Source organism: Bufo bufo, chromosome 4, assembly GCF_905171765.1.
Source record: "Bufo bufo chromosome 4, aBufBuf1.1, whole genome shotgun sequence".
NCBI lineage: Eukaryota > Metazoa > Chordata > Amphibia > Anura > Bufonidae > Bufo > Bufo bufo.
Genome location: NC_053392.1, coordinates 500246879 through 500269458, shown reverse-complemented (window position 1 = coordinate 500269458; position 22580 = coordinate 500246879). Strand labels below are relative to the sequence as shown.

The window sequence follows — 22580 nt, the reverse complement described above, 5'->3', positions numbered from 1 at the left end:
CTAGTGGGGACATTATTAGATCTAGGGGTTCACTAATGGAGGCATTAATATTACTGGAAGCAGAAGCTACATTATGAGATAGCGACTTAACACCCATGTTAAGCCACGCCCACAACCCTTTGGGGTGTGGCTTAACTTGGCCATATTTTTTGTTGGGAAAGGTGGCAACTAGGGATGAGCGAATCGACTTCGGATGAAACATCCTAAGTCGATTCGCTTAAAACTTCGTTTCAATACTGTATGGAGTGAGCGCTCCGTACAGTATTAGAATGTATTGGCTCTGACGTGCCAAAGTTATTCTACTGTAAAGAAACCTTTCCTGAACTCGGAGTCGGTTCCAAGCAGTACCTTGGGAAATGTTTTTTTTTTACAGTATAAATACATTTCTGAAGTTATTATGCAAAGTCTAAACTTTGGCTCATAGAAGCCAATACATTCTAACACTGCTCCGTACAGTATTGAAACGAAGTTGCATCGACTTTGGACGTTTCATCCGAAGTCGATTCGCTCATCCCTAGTTCTAGATTGCTTGTGTGTGATTGACCCCCCAGGGGTCCCATTCTATCTATGGGGTCCTGTGAGATTTGTATACACCCCTGAGCAGGATCAACCTTACTAAGTAGTATGCTTGGTGTAATAGAGTTGATCCTGCTGACAGATGCTAAAAGTTTAATCTGAAATTCAAACAGCCGTCTTTGCCCTCGGCCTCCTTTACTGCGCCAGATTTGGATCCCTCAAGTGTATAAAACACATTCATCACATCAGAAAAAGAACAAAAATCTGCTCCGCTCATTCCTTCCAAAAAAATGGCTTTCCTAGCGACAGATTCGTGACGTCACCGCCCCCTTCCTTGCTAGAACTGGTGGGCGGGGATATTGGGAGGGGATTTGGTGACGCAGGTGATGACGACATAGCGACGGGAAGGACGGCGGAGAAACAGAGAGGAGCCAGGCGCAGGGGGAGCAGTGACCGGACAACTCAGGTTTAAAAGGAAGTGGAGAGGCGGCGGCTTGTGGCGCTGAGGAGGCCGCGTCCGGACCAGAGGAGGCCGCAGCGCCTATGCCCGGCTCCTGTGTGCTGCCCCCGGGCGGGACGAGGTGAGACCTCTAGGCCGCTTCTACCTCACTTTACATGGCAGACCATGGGGGTTGTGTGTGTCCTTACGTAACACGGTCTAAGGGGGCGGCAGTGACGTCACTGGGGCAGCTTCTCAGTGCGGGACTGTGCCCCGCGGTCCACCTAGGTACTTGGCTAATGCCGACTGTGACAGCCCCTTCCATCTTGTGTGACAAGTTTACACCGGAATGGAGGAGGTTGAGGTTGGTTCTTAAAGGTGTACCTACCGTCTTGCACTCACCTGTGTCCTCACTAGTGCTGCGCCCCATATGATGCCATTCACATACAGCTCCTGGGATGTGATTCACTCCAGTCATCAGCTGGAAAGTGCAGTGTCACCCTGGGGTAACATGTCGTGTCCCCATAGCGGCACCCTGTGACCTGTGTGTTAGAGAATTGCATCTATAGTAACTCCCTGATACACTGCCATGGTCGAGGTGGTTAGAGAATTGCATCTATAGTAATTCCCCATTACACTGCCATGCTCGGGGTGGTTAGAGAATTGCATGTAAAGGTAATTCCCCATTACACTGCCATACTCGGGGTGGTTAGAGAATTGCATGTATAGTAATTCCCCATTACACTGCCATGCTCGGGGTGGTTAGAGAATTGCATGTATAGTAATTCCCCATTACACTGCCATGCTCGGGGTGGTTAGAGAATTGCATGTAAAGGTAATTCCCCATTACACTGCCATACTCGGGGTGGTTAGAGAATTGCATGTATAGTAATTCCCCATTACACTGCCATGCTCGGGGTGGTTAGAGAATTGCATGTATAGTAATTCCCCTTTACACTGCCATGCTCGGGGTGGTCCTTTTATGAACGGCTGCGATGACAAGGCTGCATTTACTATAATGGAAGTATATTCGGGAATTGCTATTTGTGCAGTTTCCTGCAATGTGTGTGAGTCCTGATCTCCCTGAAGGGTCCTCTGTCCGTGACTGCTGCCTGTATGATGTGGCCCCAGGGACCCGTTCTGCCTGCACTGGGGTCCTGACCGACATGTCTGATAGTTCCATGGGGTGCGGCGCCCTCGTCTTCTTAGGTGGGTTCCGTTGGTCTCGTTCTATGTTGGTGTAAGGGGGGCGGGGGGCTGCGGCCTCTGGTAAGGTTCTGGTGGTGTCACACTTGCTGTCCATAGTCATCAGGTTTTTATGTCTGAGTGTATATATCGGGGATCGGCAACCTCCAGCTGTTCTGAAACTACAACTCCTATTCACTTCTATGGAACCACCGAGCCGGTGTGCGCACTGGGAGTCGTATTTTTCACAACGGCAAGAGTGCCGAAGGTTGGTGACCCCTGCGATAGGCTATGGAGGGGGACAAAGTATTGGGGGGTGATAAAATCAATAGAGATTTGTTGTCCGATAGGCTTCATGCACACCGCCGCGTTACGCCCTCAAATAACGGATGCAGAATATACGGAGACTTCCTGTGTGCGTTCCGCAGTTTTCTCACTCCCATCAATAGTAAGGACTGTTCTTGCTCGCAACACTAATTTGCAGAATGGCTGCACGGATGTGCGCATGGCCTCTTAGAAATGAATGAGTCGTGTACTGTTCCCAAAAAAATGTGTATCGCACACGGATGAAGAATACAGTCGTGTGCATGAGGCCTGAGGTTGTGTGGTCCGTGATGACCTCTGAAGCATGGAAGAATGTCTCCATGGCCCGGCACGGGTACTACAGACAACTGCACACAATGGAGCTGGTTATGTCATACATGTCTGATTGCTGGGACCTCCATGACCACTAGAATGGAGGTAATAAGTCCCACCATTCCACCTCGCTACACAAGCATGATGAGGAGGACACGATGGTCACACGTGGGCCTGACAGGTCCATTCAGTGGCTGATTGAAACAGCATAGACATTGAGCGGAGTGGCAGGGTACACGTGGGGGCACTGATCCATTCAAGCTCCTCATCCCTGAGCAGGAACGTCGGGAAGGGGGGGGGGGGGGGGGTCATGTCCTCCATTCTAGTGATCAGATGTCACCTCTCCTCCCGTGGATCTGTGAAAAATGTCCTTTGTGGGACAAACCCCTTTGACTTGTCCGTGAGATGTCAGGTGTCTTAGGTGGGAATCTGCCCCCTGTTGTATTTCAGAAGGTTGTCCTGTGAAAATGAAGCCCCTTTGTTTTCTGGCCTAGAAGGTAACTGGCTGATCTCCATCATAACGGGCTGTGTAGGACGCTCAAACCCCCTCAGCACCGCTCAGATTCCCTTCACTGGAGGCTTCAAACAACCATCTTGTAAAGCGCCTCTCACTTCAACGGCAATTCTCTAACCACCCCGAGCATGGCAGTGTATTGGGGAATTACTATACATGCAATTCTCTAACCACCCCGAGCATGGCAGTGTATTGGGGAATTACTATACATGCAATTCTCTAACCACCCCGAGCATGGCAGTGTATTGGGGAATTACTATACATGCAGTTCGGCCTTGACTCGCCGATGTAGCACATGTATCTATGACAGATCAGGAGATGATTTGGACTCTGTCCCCTTTATAAGAGGTTGTTGAGGTTTCAGCACATGTCTAGGGATGTGTAAAGAAATAGAAAAACAACACATTTTTAAAGGGGTTTTCCGGGATTTTGATACTGATGACCTATCCTCATATCTGATTGGTGGGGGTCTGACACCCGGGACCACAGCAGTCTTTCAGCTCACCAAGCACAGTGCCGTACATTGTATAGTGGCTGTGCTTGGTATCAGGCTCGGCCCCATTCACTTCTATTGGTCTAAGCGTGATGCCAAGTACAGCCGCTATACAATGTACGGCGCTGTGCTTGGTGAGCGCGGAGAAGGCCACGGCGCTCACCGGAGTGCTGCTCCTTTCTGAAACTGCTGATCGGTGGGGTCTTGGGTAGGGCTGCAGCTATCGATTATTTTAGTAATCAAGTATTCTACCGATTAATCGAATACTCTAATAAGAAAAAACTGATCAGCCCCCTCGCCGTCAGTTCCCCCCCTCCCCCCTTGTGCCGTCAGTTCTTCCCTCCCCCTTGTGCCATCAGTGCTCAGCCACAGTGCCAGTGAACTAAAATGTCCTTACGATGTGTGTACATCAGGATCCAGTGCAGCGCTGTGCGGGTAGGCGGGTGACCATGGAACGTGAGTAATAGTAAGCTCTTCACTCTAGGGTTGTTTCGGGTATCGAATTTTTGATACCCAATCGATACTTTTGCCTGTTATAGACCTCAATACCAGCATTTGCCTTTTTTCAATACTAGGCTTCGCTATTGCGCAGTCTAGTATCGGAGAACATGAGCGCGCTGCGTGTTCTCCTCAGCAACACAGGGGAGAAGGAAGCGGTCTATCCCTCCCCCCTGTGCTGCTGCTACCAATGAGGAGAGAGGGGCGGGCGCACTGCGCCACCAATGAAAGTAAATGTTTGATACAAATCCTGGAGGTGGGGGCTGGCGGGGAGCTGCGATTAGCGGCAGTTAACCCCTCAGGTGCCGCACCCGCCTCCTATATTAAATGTTAATTATATTATCATTGGTGGTGCAGTGGTCCCCCCCCCCCCCCCCCCTAGTATTAAAATCATTGGTGGTGCAGTGCGCCCCCCCTCCCCCCAAGTATTAAAATTATTGGCAGTGGCTAGAGTCCCCTCAACTCCTCTTATTGGTGGCAGTGGCAGCTTCTGATCTGAGTCCCAGCTGGGCTTGCTGGGCTCTGTAATTGCTGGGCTCTGATTGGTTACCATGGCAGCCAGGACGCTACTGACTCCCTGCTGCTGTGTGTACTATGCACAGGACAGCAAGGACAGTGTGAGGTCCTATTCACCCTAATAGAGCTCTATCAGGGTGAATAGGACAAGGGATGAAAAGATCCCAGGTTCTGGCCTCTAAGGGGGGAAATAGTTATTAAATAAAAAGTGTAAATCACCCCCTTTCCCAATTTTACATATAAAATATATAAACAATAAATAAACATATCACATATCGCCACGTCTGAAAAGTCCAAACTATTAAAATATCAAAAAAATTTCCTATGCGGTCAGTCGCCTTGTCCCCCCAAAAAATAGGATCAGACTGTTCTATTATGGGCCAGACGTTACATAAAATGTTTTTTGGTGTTTTATTTTTTCGAATGGTATCGAGTATTGCAATACTTTTCTATGGTATCGAAACCGAATCCAAAGTTTGGTATTGAAACAACCCTACTTCACTCGCACTCTGTGGTCACATGGCGCAAACGAATCATCGATGCAAAAAAATTGCATCAAGGATTTTTTTGTGTCAAGTTAATCGATTTAATTAGAGTAAACGTTTCAGCCCTAGTCCTGGGTGCCAGACCCCCACCGATCACATACTGATGACCTATTCTGAGGATACATTATTTAATATATTTATTGGTGCCCATATACACTAGGCTGTGACCGCGTTGTCTGATCACGTTCCATCTCTGGGGTCTGTAGAGAAGAAAGTACATGTCCCATTCACAGTCCGGAGCAGCGCTCTTAGGGTCCATTGTTTCTTTCCTGATCTGTTTCGTTTTTTGCGGAACAGATCTGGACCCATTCATTTTCAATGGGTCCTGAAAAAAAATCAGACATTGTGCTGTCCGTTTTTTTTCAGGACCCATTGAAAATGAATGGGTCCAGATCTGTTCCGCAAAAAACGGAACAGATCAGGAAAGAAACAACTGACGTGTGAATGGACCCTTACACTGCTGTGACAGAAGCTCCATCCTTGGAAGGACTGTGGTAGACCAGCGTCTGCTGTGAAGGGGCAGTTATCAGAGTACAGGCTGCCCATGGCTCCTGCCGTATGAATCATGGCAGGAACAATACACTTATCATTGTCTCTTATTTGCTCTGTTCTAACCGGTGAGCGCTGCTGATGTAGATACACAAACCCAAATACAGGGTGACACCCGGCGGTCCGCACCCTGCCCAGTATAAATTAATTGGTTTTTCATCCGCTGCCGTCTTGCTGGCATTTCTCAAGACGCGGCAGATCGAGCCCTGAAGGGAAAATTTTCCTCTCATCTGACCAGTCTTCTAGATTAGCTAGAGGCCCGGCACTGAGAAAATGGTTTCCATCAGAGCAGCGTTTTCACTGCTATCATTTAGAGATGTGTGTAATTTTGTATATAGCTTTTATAAACTTTTTCAGTTCTGGCATCTTCCCCCCCCCCCCCCCCATGTTTTAGTGCCTGCAATGGCACACTTCATTGTAGTTAAAAAAAAAAAAAAAAAAGATGTGGCACATTCCAAAAGCAATTCCCCCATCAATGTGATCATAGGAGGCTTTGTTTTTTGTGGGGCAAAAGTGTGTAGGACTGGATACATAGGCACCAAAGTGGGACGGTCCTCATTCTCTCTAGTGAGTTCAAAAAGTGGATCTATTAAAGAGGTATTCCGGAGTTATCCCTGTGGGGTCCTAGTGGCCAGTCGGGCATGCAAGCAGCTGCTCCATTTATTTCTGAGAGTTCCGGAAATGGCTGAGTGCAGCTCCATAACTGCCATAAAAAAGAATGGAGTGGCCGCACACATGCCTGACTGGCCGCTCTATTTTGTGGGGGGGGGGGCACAAGGGCCCCTTTCTTGTGATTGTTGGGAGTCCCCTTGCCAGTGCTCCAGACTAAAAATAAATAAACCGGAACCATTGGCTCCTAAACTGAAAAATTTAGGAGCCAAATATTTATTTTTTGTCGCCAAATTGAAAATATATATAATAAAAAAAATAAAAAAAAGACTTGGAGAAGACGAGACGCAGTTCACAGTAGTGAGCCAGCACTACATATAGGAGAATACAGCACCACATACCTGTTACTTACAGTGACATCTCCTGTCATGTAGACCTTCTCTTTCCTCTTCTCCTCCGTTTGACCCAGACCACCATGGCAAATTCTTTCAGCCGCATCTCATCTCTACAGAGTTTATTACAGACACATTAGATTTAAACATTTTTCCTTCAAACCCCCCCCCCCCCCCCCATCATGATGTCCCAACAATGTCATCCTGCTGCCACTCCCAGTACTGTGCCCGTGGTGCTCCCGAATGGCCCAGGTACTATACTGCTAGACCCCACTAGAAATAATGTCCCTATAGTGTCTACAGCAATTATAAATGCCACCTAGAGTGCCCCCAGTAATAATAATAAAACCTTCTATTAATCCCCCCCACACACACAATGCCCGCACATAGTTATTTCCCCCACGTAGTAATTTTCTCCCACACTGCCCCCATATAGTAATTTCCCCACAAATGGTAATTACTCCCCCACTGCCCCCACAGTAGAAATAATATGCTCCACAGTAGTAATCCCCCCCCCATACTGTCTTCTAGTGCCCCCCTTATGGCTAGTAAGGTCTCCCAGTGCCCCCCCTTCCGGCCAGTAATGTTGGCAAAATGCAGAAGCGCACACCTCACTGCTGTGCGTCCCAGCACAGGCGGGCGTGATGTCCTGACGCCCGCCTCCTCTGGGATTTCACTACCCAATAGACCGCAGGCCTGTAGCGTAGGTGATCGGCGGCGGGACAAGGCATTATTGGCTCCCATGCCCCGCTGCAATATACAGGTACAGCGCGGCAGCCCCGTCGCAAATGGCGACTAGGCTAAAAAGTCTTGTCGCCATCTGCAAATTTTAAGGCGATTTGGTGGCCATCTGGAGCGCTAAGTGCTAGGGATAAATCTAGTAGTTATCCTGTGGAGATTTTTATACTGATGACCTATCTGAGCGGGGACCCTGCTGATCAGCTGTGAGCACCACAGCCTTCTCCGTTCTTGCCAAGCAACCGCGCTCAGCCCCATTCACTTCTATGGGGCTGAGCTGCTCCTAGGCCTTGTGATCGATGAACGTGTTGGCGCTCGGCCTGGGAGAAGCTGAGAGAAGGCCGCGGCTGGTTTGGCTTGCTGCATATAATAACAGTTCCCTGATTTATTTATTTATTTCCCGTTGTTTCTTCATTACTAAAGAAAAGCCTTTTAATTAATTATGTAAGTGAACTGTTAAGTGCACCAAGGGCGTGCCCAAGCTCCTTGTGCACCTCAGTTCAATTGCTGTTCTCTTCCAGCCCCTCACTTATGATTGATTGACGGAGCCAGGCATTTGTCCGGCCCTTTAATCATGGGACTTCATTGTACTATATGTAACGGGTGCATGCGTTCTACTGTTCCTTTGTAGAATTTGCTGTACTGCGCATGGCCTGGTAGGCATACGGCTGTGGGAGAGCCCCTGGTTGTCATGACAACCTGTTGGCATCCCGCAGCCAATGAAGTGACAGGAAGGGTCCACTAGAGGTAAAGAGAGAGGCCCCTTTCACACGGGCGAGTATTCCGCGCGGATGCGATGCGTGAGTTGAACGCATTGCACCCACACTGAATCCCGACCCATTCATTTCTATGGGGCTGTTCACATGAGCGGTGATTTTCACGCATCACTTGTGCGTTGCGTGAAAATCGCAGCATGCTCTATTTTGTGCGTTTTTCACGTAACGCAGGCCCCATAGAAATGAATGGGGTTGCGTGAAAATCGCAAGTGCGGATGAGGTGCGATTTTTCACGCACGGTTGCTAGGAGACGATCGGGATGGAGACCCGATCGTTATTATTATCCCTTATAACATGGTTATAAGGGAAAATAGCATTCTGAATACAGAATGCATAGTAAAATAGCGCTGGAGGGGTTAAAAAAAGGAAGAAATAATTTAACTCGCCTTAATCCACTTGATCGCGCAGCCGACATCTCTTCTGACTTCTTTCTTTGCTCTGTGCAGCAACAGGACCTGTGGTGACGTCACTCCGGTCATCACATGATCTTTTACCATGGTGATGGATCATGTGATGACCGGAGTGACGTCACCACAGGTCCTGTTGCTGCACAGAGCAAAGAAAGAAGTCAGAAGAGATGTCGGCTGCGCGATCAAGTGGATTAAGGCGAGTTAAATTATTTCTTCCTTTTTTTAACCCCTCCAGCGCTATTTTACTATGCATTTTGTATTCAGAATGCTATTATTTTCCCTTATAACCATGTTATAAGGGAAAATAATACAATCTACAGAACACCGATCCCAAGCCCGAACTTCTGTGCAGTTGCTGATCAGGCGGGTTCGGAGGTTATCGGGCAGCCTCCTTTCTCCAGCTTCGTAGACTTTAGGTTGCACATTCAGCTAGTCTTACACATTCAGATAGTTGTGGAAATGCAGCCTTTGAGGCTAAGATTTTTGCATGCTTGGACCAATGCACTTTAGGTGGCCAAGATCTTTTAACCTTTTAATGACAGAGTAGACTGCTGTGGAGATGAACACAATTACTGTATATTTCAGGAGCAGAATCTGTACAGCCTGATTCACACGGCTGAGCTTTATCCGGGAAACATGGCCCGTGTGTCCGCCGTATTTCTTGGACAGATCGCTGCTCCACTCCCCTAAACTGACTGCATCATAGACATTTATGATAGTTCCTATCTGACCGGGTGTATGGTTATGCCACAAGTCATTCAGGCATTGCCTAGCAAGTTCTCTGTTTTATAGGGGAATCTGAAAGACCTCCCTTATAAATGTTTGACACAGGAGAGCCAGATTCCACTTGAGTTTCCCTGTAAATTGCTATGCCTCCTGAATTAATGGGAGCCCGTCATTAACATTGTACTGCCCTAACCGAAAGCACCGTGACGTGGTGACGGGGCCGACAATTGGAATCAGCCAGGTTTCACTCTCTAGTGTCTTCTAGGCATCTCCCCTCCGCGAGGCCTCACCTTCTACAGTAAATCTGTTATTGTGGACCTCCTAGTAACAGATTACGCTTTCTACCACCAGTGTAAGTGCAGTGAAAATGAAATCTGTTCCTAATGAGGGTCACTAATCGGGTTAAGCTGCTCATCTCATGAACGGCCTTTCATTTATATGTAGAGCAGAGTTTATTGGTGATTAGGTGCTTAAATATTTAGCAAATTCTTGAAATCTCAAGCCTTTCCCACCTGTCTGGTCACAGGGACCCTTATTAATGTCATCTGGTTATATCCTAGTGCAGATCCCCTTCTTATTCCCAAGTCACGTGCAACAACCTTTTCCTTACACTGAGTGACCGCAGTCCAGTGTATTGTGCTGTTTAATTTCATACCACTTTTTTCTTGTGGTAGTTTTTCCTGAAGTTGGGCTCCAGCCGCTCTGCATAGACCGAAAGTCGTATGATAAAGTCCTGGATGCCTGCAGCCACCACTAGGGGGAGCATAAAGGGGTTGTCCCAATCCACTGTCCACTGGATGAGGAATAATAAGTGTCTAGGTGGATACAGCTGTTGGGGTCCCAAGATTCATGAGAATGTGGGTCTTGTCTCCCACCTTGTAACAATTGCCCATGTACATTGCCCCTCCATTCATATCCTGTAGTCAAGATAGTCAATTATAGTGCTCGGCTATCTCTGGCATTCTCCTAGAGATGAATGGAGCTGAAGGTGCTTGCTCCACCGTACCTCCATTCATGTGCTGTAAGGGGGACAATGACACAAGATGTGCTCTCCGAAATGGTGGGGGTCCCAGCGGTACAAGATGTGCTCTCCGAAATGGTGGGGGGACCAGCGGTACAAGATGTGCTCTCCGAAATGGTGGGGGTCCCAGCGGTGGGACTCTCCACCAATCAGACGCATCATGAGGTAGAGGATACCTTTTTTTATATTTAGGGACCGCCCCTTTAAGTGCAATATTTATATCGCATATAATATGGAGGAGTACATTTATGTTTGCACCATGGGTGTTCCCTGTGGTCAGAGAGCTGCAGGCATGCAAGAGTTAATAGCTGGGTATCAAATTATATACAGTAAACTCCTCAGTCCCCCCAGTGGCAGTTGCAGCCAGACAGAATTTCAGTACCCCACCTCTGTTACCTATTTGGAGAGGTCTTCGTGAGACCACCCCTCTAAAGGAGCTGTCCAGCATTAGAAAAACATGGCTTCTTTATTCTAAAACCAGCGCCACACTTTCCCGCAGGTTGTATGTGGTATTGCATCTTGAGCTGTAGTACCAGACATAGTCCATGGGCAGGTGTGGTATACTTGCAGCCCAAGGGCTGATTCGCACGACTGCGTTCGGTCCGGGAAACGCGTATGGTGCGTCGTCCGCAGCTCCCCTGACCAGAACTGCCTGCACCGGTGATTTATGATAATCAGTTCCTATTTGATCGGGGGTCACATGAGAGAACCGTACAATAGACCCGCAATCACATAGTAAATGGCCGGGAGATGCGGCCGACTAGAGGCCCGTGTTTCCTGGACAGCGCGCACTCGTGTGAATCAGCCCTAAATCTGTATAATTGATGGTGCTTTGTGACATCACTGGATCGGGGAGTATGTCATTATAGATGATGATGACCTAGAATTATTAGACACGGCTGACATGAACCTGTGATTAGATTGAATAAAAAGCGGGACTAATAAACTGTTATTTTTAGAAAATGCTGTGAACAATAACTCCCTTGTGAAATCGGACACAAGTCCGTCCATTCCTTGCCCATGAGACTCCAGAGAAATGCTTGGACCAGGTTTGCGTTACTTGGGGCCTGTGCGCGCTTATACAGGGGCCAGACCGTATGTTACATATAGTTATCAGATTTCTGAAGAAGGGGAGAACCCGAGTGTCACATGTAGAAAGGAAGGGTTGTCCTGGGGACAAGATAGGAGAATCGCTTTCGGTTTTAGGGTCCATTCACACATCCGCAAAATGGGTCTGCATCCGTTCTGCAATTTTGCGGAACAGGTGCGGACCCATTCATTTTCAATGGGGCCGACATGTGCTTTCCGCATCCGCACTTCCGTTCCGAAAAAAAAATAGAACATGTCCTATTCTTGTCCACAATTGCGGACAAGAAAAGGCATTTTCTATGAGAGTGCCGGCGATGTGAGGTCTGCAAAATGCGGAATGCACATTGCCGATGCCCAGATAGTGGTGGCTTAGGTCTCGTTCACACGACAGTTGCCCTTATTGCGGCCCGCAATATGCAGGCACCGGCCGTGTATCACGGATGCAGACCCATTCACTTAAATGGGTCCACAAACTGGAAGATTCGGTGCAGAGCGGAGGCACAGATGTACTACGGAGTGCTTCTGTGGGGTTTTTCTCCACCGCAAAAAAAAATAGAACACATTCTATTATTTATTTTATTTTTTTATTTTTTTTGTGGTGTGGACGAATCACTGATCTGGATCCGTTGCGGCAGCCGCATGAATGTTGCCCGCGGTCCCCAAAGAACGGAACGGCCAAACAACGGCTGTGTGCATGAGGCCTTATCCTGAGGATAGGCCATCACTTGTGCATGAGGCCTTATCCGCTAAATCGGGGTCTAAGCTATCAATCAGGGTTTATGCTGCCTAGAATTGGTGACCGGTTCCCTTTAAGAAAGATTTCTCCTTGATTACTTTTTATGGTTCAGCTTGTACAACACCATACACTACTTGGTGCAATGAGGGTGTCACAGTTGCTCTTGTTGCATCCAAGCGGCTACATCGACGGAAGTGCCCATGTGTGGGTATACCGTGAGACGGCCTCAGCACTGCGGCCTCTTCAAACTGCTGGTCGGACCCCTGCCGATCAGATATTGATGACCTCTGGTAAAGATTTTTCTCTTTCTGACTACTGAGGTTCCTGTAGCCTGATCACTCCTGACTACCAGTTTAGCATCATATTCTCTCCACACCCTAGGTCAAGTGTGACCAGCAGCTGTCCTAGCCACAAATGGCACGGGGGCCGATAAATGGGAAAGAATGCTCAGATGTCTCCGTAAATCATCGCACATACGCCGTACTGTACTAATCCTTACAGCAGACACCACTCTGTTCCTAATTATCCTCTACATTTCACTTCTTCTTTTTATAGCCCGAGGAACTTAAAGAGCATCTGTCGCAGTTTCTGAATTCCAATCAATGCTATAGTACAATATATTCGCCTGTTACTACTCAGCGCAGTTTTTTCCCCCCTAAGAATTGTTACTTAAAAAGAAAGAGTCTAAGATGTTCTCCTGGCTCTGCATGGGTTTAAAGCCTCTTGGACCTCCCTGCATTCCAGCATCGCCAGAAGCTACTGCGTTGCCATGCAGTCCCGTTAACCATAATGTGGACCGGTGGAGATCTGGCCACAACCTGACGAAAACCGCTGCGCGCTCCCTGCCAGGACAGTCTGCCAGAAGTGTCTAGCACTAGTGTGAAACTAGCCTTTGGCCGGGTTCACATGACCGCTTAGCTTTCCATTCTCATGATCCGTCAGAAGAAAAAAAAAAAAAAATCCTTTATTTTGAGCATCCTGTAAAAAACTGATCTGATCAGTGCATGCAGGAATTTTTCTTATCAAAAATAACTGATCTCTGACGCAAACTGATGCTCAAAATAACGGATCCGGCTTTTTTTCTTCCTTGTCTGACGGATCAAAAGAATGAAAAGCTAAACGGCGATGTGAGCTGGATCAACAATCACAAAAAATTCAGCAGTATTGGATTTTTTTCCACAACAAACCCAGCGCCCCCATCATTTATGTACACACACACAGCCTTCAGAACTGCCTTAATTCTACGTGGCATTGATTCAACAAGGTGCTGATAACATTCTTTAGAAATGTTGGCCCATATTGATAGGATAGCATCTTGCAGTTGATGGAGATTTGAGGGATGCATATCCAGGGCACGAAGCTCCCGTTCCACCACATCCCAAAGATGCTCTATTGGGTTGACATCTGGTGACTGTGGGGCCATTTTAGTACAGTCAACTCATTGTCATGTTCAAGAAACCAATTTGAAATGATTCGAGCTTTGTGACATGGTGCATTATCCTGCTGGAAGTCGCCATCAGAGGATGGATACATGTTCTCATTCTGTTTACGCCAAATTCGGACTCTACCATTTGAATGTCTCAACAGAAATCGAGACTCATCAGACCAGGCAACATTTTTCCAGTCTTCAACAGTCCAATTTTGGGGAGCTCGTGCAAATTGTAGCCTCTTTTTCCTATTTGTAGTGGAGATGAGTGGTACCCGGTGGGGGGGGGGGTCTTCTGCTGTTGTAGCCCATCCGCCTCAAGGTTGTGCGTGTTGTGGCTTCACCAATGCTTTGCTGCATACCTCGGCTGTAACGAGTGGTTATTTCAGTCAACGTTGCTCTTCTATCAGCTTGAATCAGTCGGCCCATTCTCCTCTGACCTCTAGCATCCACAAGGCATTTTTGCCCACAGAACTGCCGCATACTGGATGTTTTTCCCTTTTCACACCATTCTTTGTAAGTAGCAGATCAGCGGCGGCCCGACTGCCAGCATCCCTGCAGATAAGCTGTTTGCCTGCTCGACGTTGACATGGCACAGGCGAGTAGGTGTGATTATAGCTCCCAGCCCCCATTCTCTTCAATGGGTGAATAGAACGGAGCCGTCCTGTTGACGTAAATGGGGACGGAGGAGCTGTAATTATACTCCACACCGCTGCAATGTTGACAGTGAGCAGGTAAACAGTTAATCAGCAGTCGGACCCCTGCCAATCTGATATTGATGACCTATCCTGAGTAGGGATGAGCGAATCAACTTCTGATGAAACATCCGAAGTCTATTCACATAAAACTTTGTTCCAATACTGTACGGAGCAGGAGCTCCGTACAGTATTAGAATGTATTGGCTCTGATGAGCCGAAGTTATTGCTTCGCGGAGTCTCGCAAGACTTTGCGCAATAACTTCATAAATTAACTTGTACTGTAAAAAAAAACATTTGCCGAACTCAGAACCACTTGGAACCGAACTAGAGTTCGGGAAATGTTTTTTACAGTACAAAGTCTCGCGAGACTACACGAAGCAATAACTTCGGCTCATCGGAGCCAATACACTTTATTACTGCACGGAGCTCCTGCTCCATACAGTATTAGAACGAAGTTTTATGCAAATCGACTTCGGATGTTTCATCCCTAATCCTGAGGATCAGTCATCAATATGACAAAAGCAGAAAACCCCTTTATCATACTTTAGGCCTACTGGCCAGTGTGTGAACTGCAGGCTTTTGTACATTTTTTATATTGATAACATTTTAAAAAATCCTCATTCTATAACAAGAAAAGTGTAACATTAAAAACGTGATTTAAACAGTAGGTCATTTTTTGACACATTCCGTCGAAAAATTTGCTCAGAATAGCACCTGCACCACAGTCCTCTTGTTTGTCTGTGGTACACCACAATGAGGTGAGCCACACTTGGGCCTCATGCACACAACTGTAGCTTTGGTCCGCGCCTGTCTGTAATTTTTGTGGATAACACACGGACATGGATATCATCTGAGTGCGGCCTGCATCTGTGTGGCCATTCTGAAAAAAACTAAAACAAACATGTCCTATTCTCCTTTTTGCGTACAAGGATAGACAAATCTAGTGAAGGTAGTGAGAAAAGTACGGCATGCTTGTAGCCGCGATCTCTATTTTGTGGACCACAAAATGGTTACGGTTGTGTGCATGAGGCACTACTCCTATCATCTACTTAAAAAGAACCGGGGCTTGTTCTTGTACAGCACGAGACCTGTCAATCTAGTGCCGCCCTTTTCTTCAGGCCCCATTCAGATGACCGTATGGCCGCCGTGCCAGTGTTGAGGACCACAAACTAGCCATGTGTGCTCCGTATTGACTTGAATGCGTCCGAGATTTGCAAGATACGGCAAAAGATAGGACATGTCCTATGTTTTGCGGTGCAGAGGCATGGACACTGAAGCGCTTCCGTGTCCATGCCTCTGCATGTAAAAGATAGATAGGACATGTCCTATCTTGCAGATCGTGGACCCATTCAAGTCAATGGGTCTACACTGCAGGACGGAGTTCACGCGGCTGGTGGACGTGTTTCACAGACCCTCTGTTTGCGATCCACAACATGGGCACGGCGGCCATACGGTCGTCTGAATGGGGCCTTACCAGGGCCATACTGTGTTTTTTTTGGGGCTCTTTACCTGTGTGCAGGTGTATACAGTGCTGTGTCAGACTCTGCTGGTATAGCTGCACAGTCTGTAAGATTTATTCCCTAACCCCCCCCCTCCTAGACGTGTTTATCGTGGTAGAAATGCCGCTGGTCCGGTGCCCAGAATTGAATGTGCAGGAAATCTTTTTGCTTTCCTTTTAAGGCCTGACAGAAGACGGTGTTATTAATTTAGTATATTCTGTGCGTATAACGGTACATGGCCGTCTAGAGGAACGCCTCTCTTGTTTGTGGTAGTATGGTTGTTAAATCTGTTGCCAGTGTCCAAACGTGTATAAACATCTAGGCGCTCATTCACACGGCCGTATTTTTCATCCATGTGCTACCTGCGTGTTTATTTTATTTTTTTGCAGATCCCACACAGACCCATTCATTTCTGTGGGGCCATGGACATGTCCTATTATTGTCCTTATTCAGTTGATGGGAGTGCGTGCACATGGAAGATATTTTAGTATTTTGCGGATGTTTTTTTGGGGACCAAAATGTGGACATGGCTGAGTTTATGAAGTTTAGAAGGGTTGTCCCACTTCAGTAAATGGTATTCATCATGTAGAGTAGGTTAATACAAGGCACTTACTAATGTAATGTCATTATCCATATTGTCTCCTTTTCTGGCTGGATTAATTTTTCCATCACATTATACACTGCTCATATCCAGGGGTTACGACCACCCTGCAATCAAGCAGTGGTGGTCGTGGTGGGTGCACACAATAGGAAAAGGTGATGGCATCTCTGGTGGCAATAATTCTGTATGGAACGAGCGATGGCATTGGCAATTACTTCTCCCCATACTGTGGAGGAGATTGCTGCATGTAGAATGCAGCTTTATCCACCACTGACGAGCAAGCAGTTTTCAGGAAGGAACGCTCCCTTCCCGACAATCGTCTGCTCCAATGGGCCATCCTGATGCATCCTGAACAGATTTTTTTATTTTTTTCCGGTATTGAGCCCCTAGGACGGAACTCAATACCAGAAAACAAAAACGCTAGTGTGAAAGTACCCTAAGCATGCTTAAACATCAGTGCTTGCTGGCGGCAGATCGTGCTGACTAAGGGTACTTTCACACTGGCGTTATTCTTTTCCGGCGTGGAGTTCCGTTCTAGGGGCTCAATACCGGAAAATAACTGATCAGTTTTACCCCCATGCATTCTGAATGGAGAGCCATCCGTTCAGGATGTCTTCAGTTCAGTCTTTTTGCCTTTTCCGGACGGAGATAATACCGCAGCATGCTGTGGCTTCATCTGTCCAAAATTCCGGATTGCTGGATCCGGCCCTGAGTGTTCCGGCAAAACGGATCAGTTTTTGCGGTCTGTGCATGCTCGGACTGCAAAAAATGTGAAAAAATAAAATGTTGGAACCGTTATTCCAGATGACACCGGAGAGACGGATCCGGCATTTCAATGCATTTGTCAGATGGATCAGGATCCTGATCCTTCTGACAAATGCCATCAGTTGGCATACGTTTTGACGCATCCAGCAGGCAGTTCTGGCGACGGAACTGCCTGCCGGAATCCTCTGCCGCAAGTGTTAAAGTACCCTAATTACAATCTGCCGCTGGCAAACCACTAGACAGCATGGGGACAAGCAATGGCATAGCAAGCGGGTGAAGATCGCTACATGTAATAGGAGCAGTCTCCTCCGCTAGCTAGCAAGCGATTGCCATGCTTCCCTCCCAACAATCGCTTGCTGATTTGTTTAATACAGGCTTTAGTCATTGTTTGGTCAGTGATTTCCATCAGGGAGCGTGAGCCAGAATCAGGTGTGGGTTGAAAACGCAATGGGCCAGATTTATCATTAGCTCAGGTCAGAATAATGGAGCGAAAAAGTCCCAAAAAAAGTCCCAAACGCTAAAACTGCGCACAAATTTGAGACTTTGCTCTGCACTATGCTCGCCAGTTTTCTGAAAGTGGGTGTGTTTTCTTATGTAAATGAATCTCTAGACAGATTTACTATTGGGATTATTTAAAAAGTCGCAATTTCACTCCAGTGAGGACCGTGCTTATCTTATGCGACTTTTTCATAAAAACGTGCGACTTTTTCGTAAAGATGTGCGACTTTTGTAAAGCTGCTTACTGACGGATAAACTGCTACCGTCAAACCACATTTATTACAGTCTTAAAGGGCCGATCATAAATCTGACTTGGCTAAAACTGACTTTAGCCATATGTGAAAGTGGAGTGAGCTGTCAGAGTCATGATAAATCTGGCCCAAAGGCTATAAATCTCTCCCTTAACCCTCATCTCTGTGCAGGATCCACTTCTGGTTTTGTCTCCCAATCGCTGATGGAAATCACTGATCAAACAATGACTAAATCGCTGGTGTGTGAACTAGGCCTTAGGCCTCTTTCACACGACCGTTTTTTTTTTTTTCCGTTTTGCGGGCCGTTTTTTGCGGTCCGTATACGGAACCATTCATTTCAATGGTTCTGCAAAAAAAAACGGAATGTACTCCGTATGCTTTCCGTATTTCCGTTTTTCCGTTCCGTTAAAAGATAGAACATGTCCTATATTTGGCCGCAAATCACGTTCCGTGGCTCCATTAAAGTCTGAGTCCGCAAAAAAACTGAATGCATACGGAAATGCATCCGTATGTCTTCCGTATCCGTTCCGTTTTTTGCGGAACCATCTATTGAAAATGTTATGCCCAGCCCAATTTTTTCTATGAAATTACTGTATACTGTATTTGCCATACGGTAAAAAAGGAACGGAAAAACGAAACGGAAACACAACGGAAACAAAAAAACTGAACAACGGATCCGTTTAAAACGGACCGCAAAACACTGAAAAAGCCATACTGTCGTGTGAAAGAGGCCTTATCCTGAATTTTCAGAACCATAAATAATTTGTATACCATTTTATATGTAGTGTTGCACAACAAGCTGAGTAACTATGTAGATAAATGACATTACCTGTCCTGACCATGTCTGAATGCACACCATTGATGGCTCGCCTCCTCCCCCTCCCTTCTGCTCACAGCAGTCTCCCAGTCCACACCGGCCCCTACTGTAAGGGCTCATGCACACAAACGTATTTTCTTTCCGTGTCCGTTCCGTGTTTTTTTTTTTTTTTTTTTTTTTTGCGGACCATTCAGTTCAATGGGTCTGCAAAAAAACCTGAAGGTACCCTTTGTGAATTCCGTTTCTGTATGTCCGTATTTCTGCATTACAGACACGGATAGTACTGTTCTATTAGGGGTTCAACTGTTCCGTTCTGCAAAATACAGAATGCACACAGACATCATCCGTATTTTTTGTGGACCACAAAATAAATACGGTCGTGCGCATGGGGCCTAAAGCAAATCTTGGAAACTACTGTTGCAAGAGCTCTGGGATGATAGTTGCCCTATTAATCCTATAAAGAAAATAAAATTAGAAAAAATAAGCATATAGAATTGTTCTTTTGATCGGAAATATTCAAACGCATTAGATCCGAGGTTTGGTGTTTGTGTCTTTGGCTGTTTTGTTGCAGCGTGCTAGTTCCATACTGAAATCGGAGATTAATGATGGCGTGTCCTTAAATACACTCTTGAGGTCTTGTCCTGACAACTCTGAAGAAGCCCAATACACGAAGCCAAAAGTGTTCCCGAGGAGAGTCGGCGTCCTCAGCTGTGTGCGCAGGAGGGGCGCTGGGTTTTTAGGCTTGGTAGTTGAGTTCACGCGCACAGTGGATTGAAGATGGTTTCTAATCTTTCCACCAGACTCTGTATGTAAGGAGATATTGTCCATTAGTAGCATTGCTTTTCTGCACCCATGTCGTCTGAAGGGGCATACGGCAAAACCTCAGTATGAAATCAGTCGCACAAAGGCAATGTTGTGGCCTCCTAGACCTCTGTGCCAGCCCTAAGGCTCTGTGCAAAGCAGACGAGCAGGCAGTCTGTAGTGGTGGTGATATTATAAAGTGAACATTTTTTGAATGGAAAAAAAAAATAATTCCAAAAATCTTTAAAGTGAACTTGCTATGTTGAACATGGAATCTGAGCATGTTATAGAGCAGGAGGAGCTGAGCAGATTTTTATATATATATGTATGTATGTATGTATGTATGTATATGTATGTTTTATTAGAAAAGATTCACTAGAAACCTGTATTTCATTCATCTAAATTCCTGCTCATTCAGTGATTGACAGCCTTCCCTCTATGACTATGTATGGAGAGAGAGCTGTCAATCACTGATAGGACCGCCTCCTGGACTTCAAAACCCAGAAATACAAGTTTTTTGGGAATCTTTTCCCATAAAACTATATATCAATCTATTCAGCTCCTCCTGCTCTATAGCACGGTGCCTTCATCTCAGACGCCACATTCAACATGGTGGGTACATATCTGCTGACAGATACCCTTTAAAGGGAACCTATGAAACTGGCTGACCTGTTGCATGTGCACTTGGTAGCTGAAGACATCTTTGTTGCTCCCATGTTCATTGGTGCTTTGCTGAGAAAAATTGTTTTAATAAATGCAAATGAACATCTAGGAGCAATGGGGGCGTTACATCTAAAGGCTCAGCTCTCTCTGCAGCTGCCACGCCATCTGCACTTTGCAGTGAAAATGTGATCAGGCCAGGCCCCCTAAAGTCAAAGTGCAGAGGATGCAGCAGTTGCAGAGAGAGCTGAGCAATCTAGGAGTAACGCCCCTGTTGCTCCTAGAGGCTCATTTGCCTATAATAAAACCTAATTTTTCTCAGTAATGCGGGCACATATGAACAATGGGCCAACACAGATGCCTTCAGCTGCCAAGCGCACATGTAACAGGTCAGCCAGTGTCATGGGTACAAATCTGCTGACAGATGCCCTTTAAAGTGGTTGTCCATTAAAGGGGTTCTGCAGTTTTTTTAAACTGATGATATAACCTCTGGATAGATCACCAGCATCTGATGGGCGGGGGTCCGACACATTGGACCCCTGCCGATCAGCTGTTTGAAAAGGCAGTGGCGCTGGCAGTAGCGCCGCGGACTTCTCGCTGTTTACCGCAGGCCCAGTGACGTCACGACTAGTATCAATGGCCTTGGCGCGGTTAAGCTCTGTTCATTTGAATGGAGTGGCGGTCATGCATGCACATTGCTGCTCCATTCAGCTTGGTGGGCCTGCCGGAGAGGAGCGCTTATATTCTGCTGTCTCTGGCTGTTCCATAGAGTTGAATGAAGCGGCGGACAAGCATGCTTTCTGCCCATCCATTCAAACAGGAAGCCCATCTTCAGCTGTTGGACCCCGACTGGTTAGATGCATCCCCTATCCTGTGTAAAGGGGATAAGTTGTTTCAATAGCACAATCCCTTTAATGAAGACGCCCATTAGAACATCTCTGGGGGCATTTTACTTTAGCAGCACTCTAAAAATGTTCTATCGTCTGCGTTGTGCAAGGTTTCTCCTATGTGGCTATGACGGAGTCGGTCAGCAGCCAAGCATAGTGCTACATAGGCTTAGCTCGTCTGATTTATTTATTTTTTTCCCAAAAAGAAGCAGCATGCTCCGTCTTTAAAGGGTTTCTACCACCAGAAATACTGTTATGTAGCTGACTGACCTTAGCGATGCGCTAATGTCAGCACTACATAACAGTATGTTTTTTTACCTTTCTCCCTGCAGCCGTTCTGATAAAATAAGCACTTTTATGATAGGTTAATGAGCCTCTAGGTGCTATGTGGGCGTAGATTCAGCACCTAGAGGCTCCGTCTACTCACCCTTTATCCCGCCCAGGTCCCCTGTTCTGCCCGCCCCGCTCCTCTTAATTGATGTCACGGTTCGCAGCATCGCTGACTAAATCCCGCGCCTGCGCCGTTCACTTCTGTATTAGGCGCAGTGAGTGAATGATGCGCTCCTGATGCCAGATTCCTCACTGCGCCTGCGCTGAATACAGAAGTGAACGGCGCAGGCGCGGGACCCCCAAATACTGTGCACAACTGAAATAGAAAAAAAAGGAACGGTTTTACTATTGCACACTGTAACCAATCGCACTATTGTACGCGTTGATATATTATAGAAAATATTGGGCTGTTTTTTACTATGGTTAAAATAAAAGTTCAGTATTCGCTTTTCCCCATGGCCACCACTTTAATGTGAATTGTGATACCTCTTTAGGCCCTAGATGAGGTAAACAGTATGAGGACATTTCTCGTCCTCTTCTCGTGACGGGTCTGCTTCTTGTGCGCTAATATTATTCCGAGTAGAGAAGTTGCATAATCAGGTTATAAACAGAAGGCACAAGACTCTTGTCATGGGGGGTTGTCGGCAGCTGTCCTAAATGTGTACCCAGCAGGCTGCTCGTAAAAACGTGGTTGTGTTCGTGGCTTAATGAAGTCTCTCTGTGGAAATAGGTTATTTATAGTTTTCTCGACAACCAGACTGTTCTCGCCGGTCATCCTTCTTACAAAACGTCTTTGTTACACAGAGGTTCATAATCTGTAATGTAAGGAGCAAACAAACCTCCTCTAACGCCTCCTCCTCTAACACGTGTGTATCTGCAGTCCCGGCCTGTATTTCGGCATGTCGCCCTTCCTCAGTCTCTGCTTTCTTGTGTGTGAAAATCTACAGCTCGGACGTCAG

The 22580-nt window shown here is 46.7% G+C and overlaps 1 protein-coding gene across 1 annotated transcript in view; it reads left to right on the top strand.

Moving 5' to 3' along the window:
• Window positions 1–909: 909 nt before the first annotated feature.
• The window catches only part of FBXO30 (F-box protein 30), a 31835-nt gene continuing 10164 nt past the window's right edge, over window positions 910–22580 (top strand). The window contains exon 1 of the mRNA XM_040429616.1: window positions 910–1097. Within this exon, the coding sequence (XP_040285550.1) occupies window positions 1060–1097 (38 nt within the window). The 5' untranslated portion in view covers window positions 910–1059. The remainder of the gene's footprint in view (window positions 1098–22580) is intronic.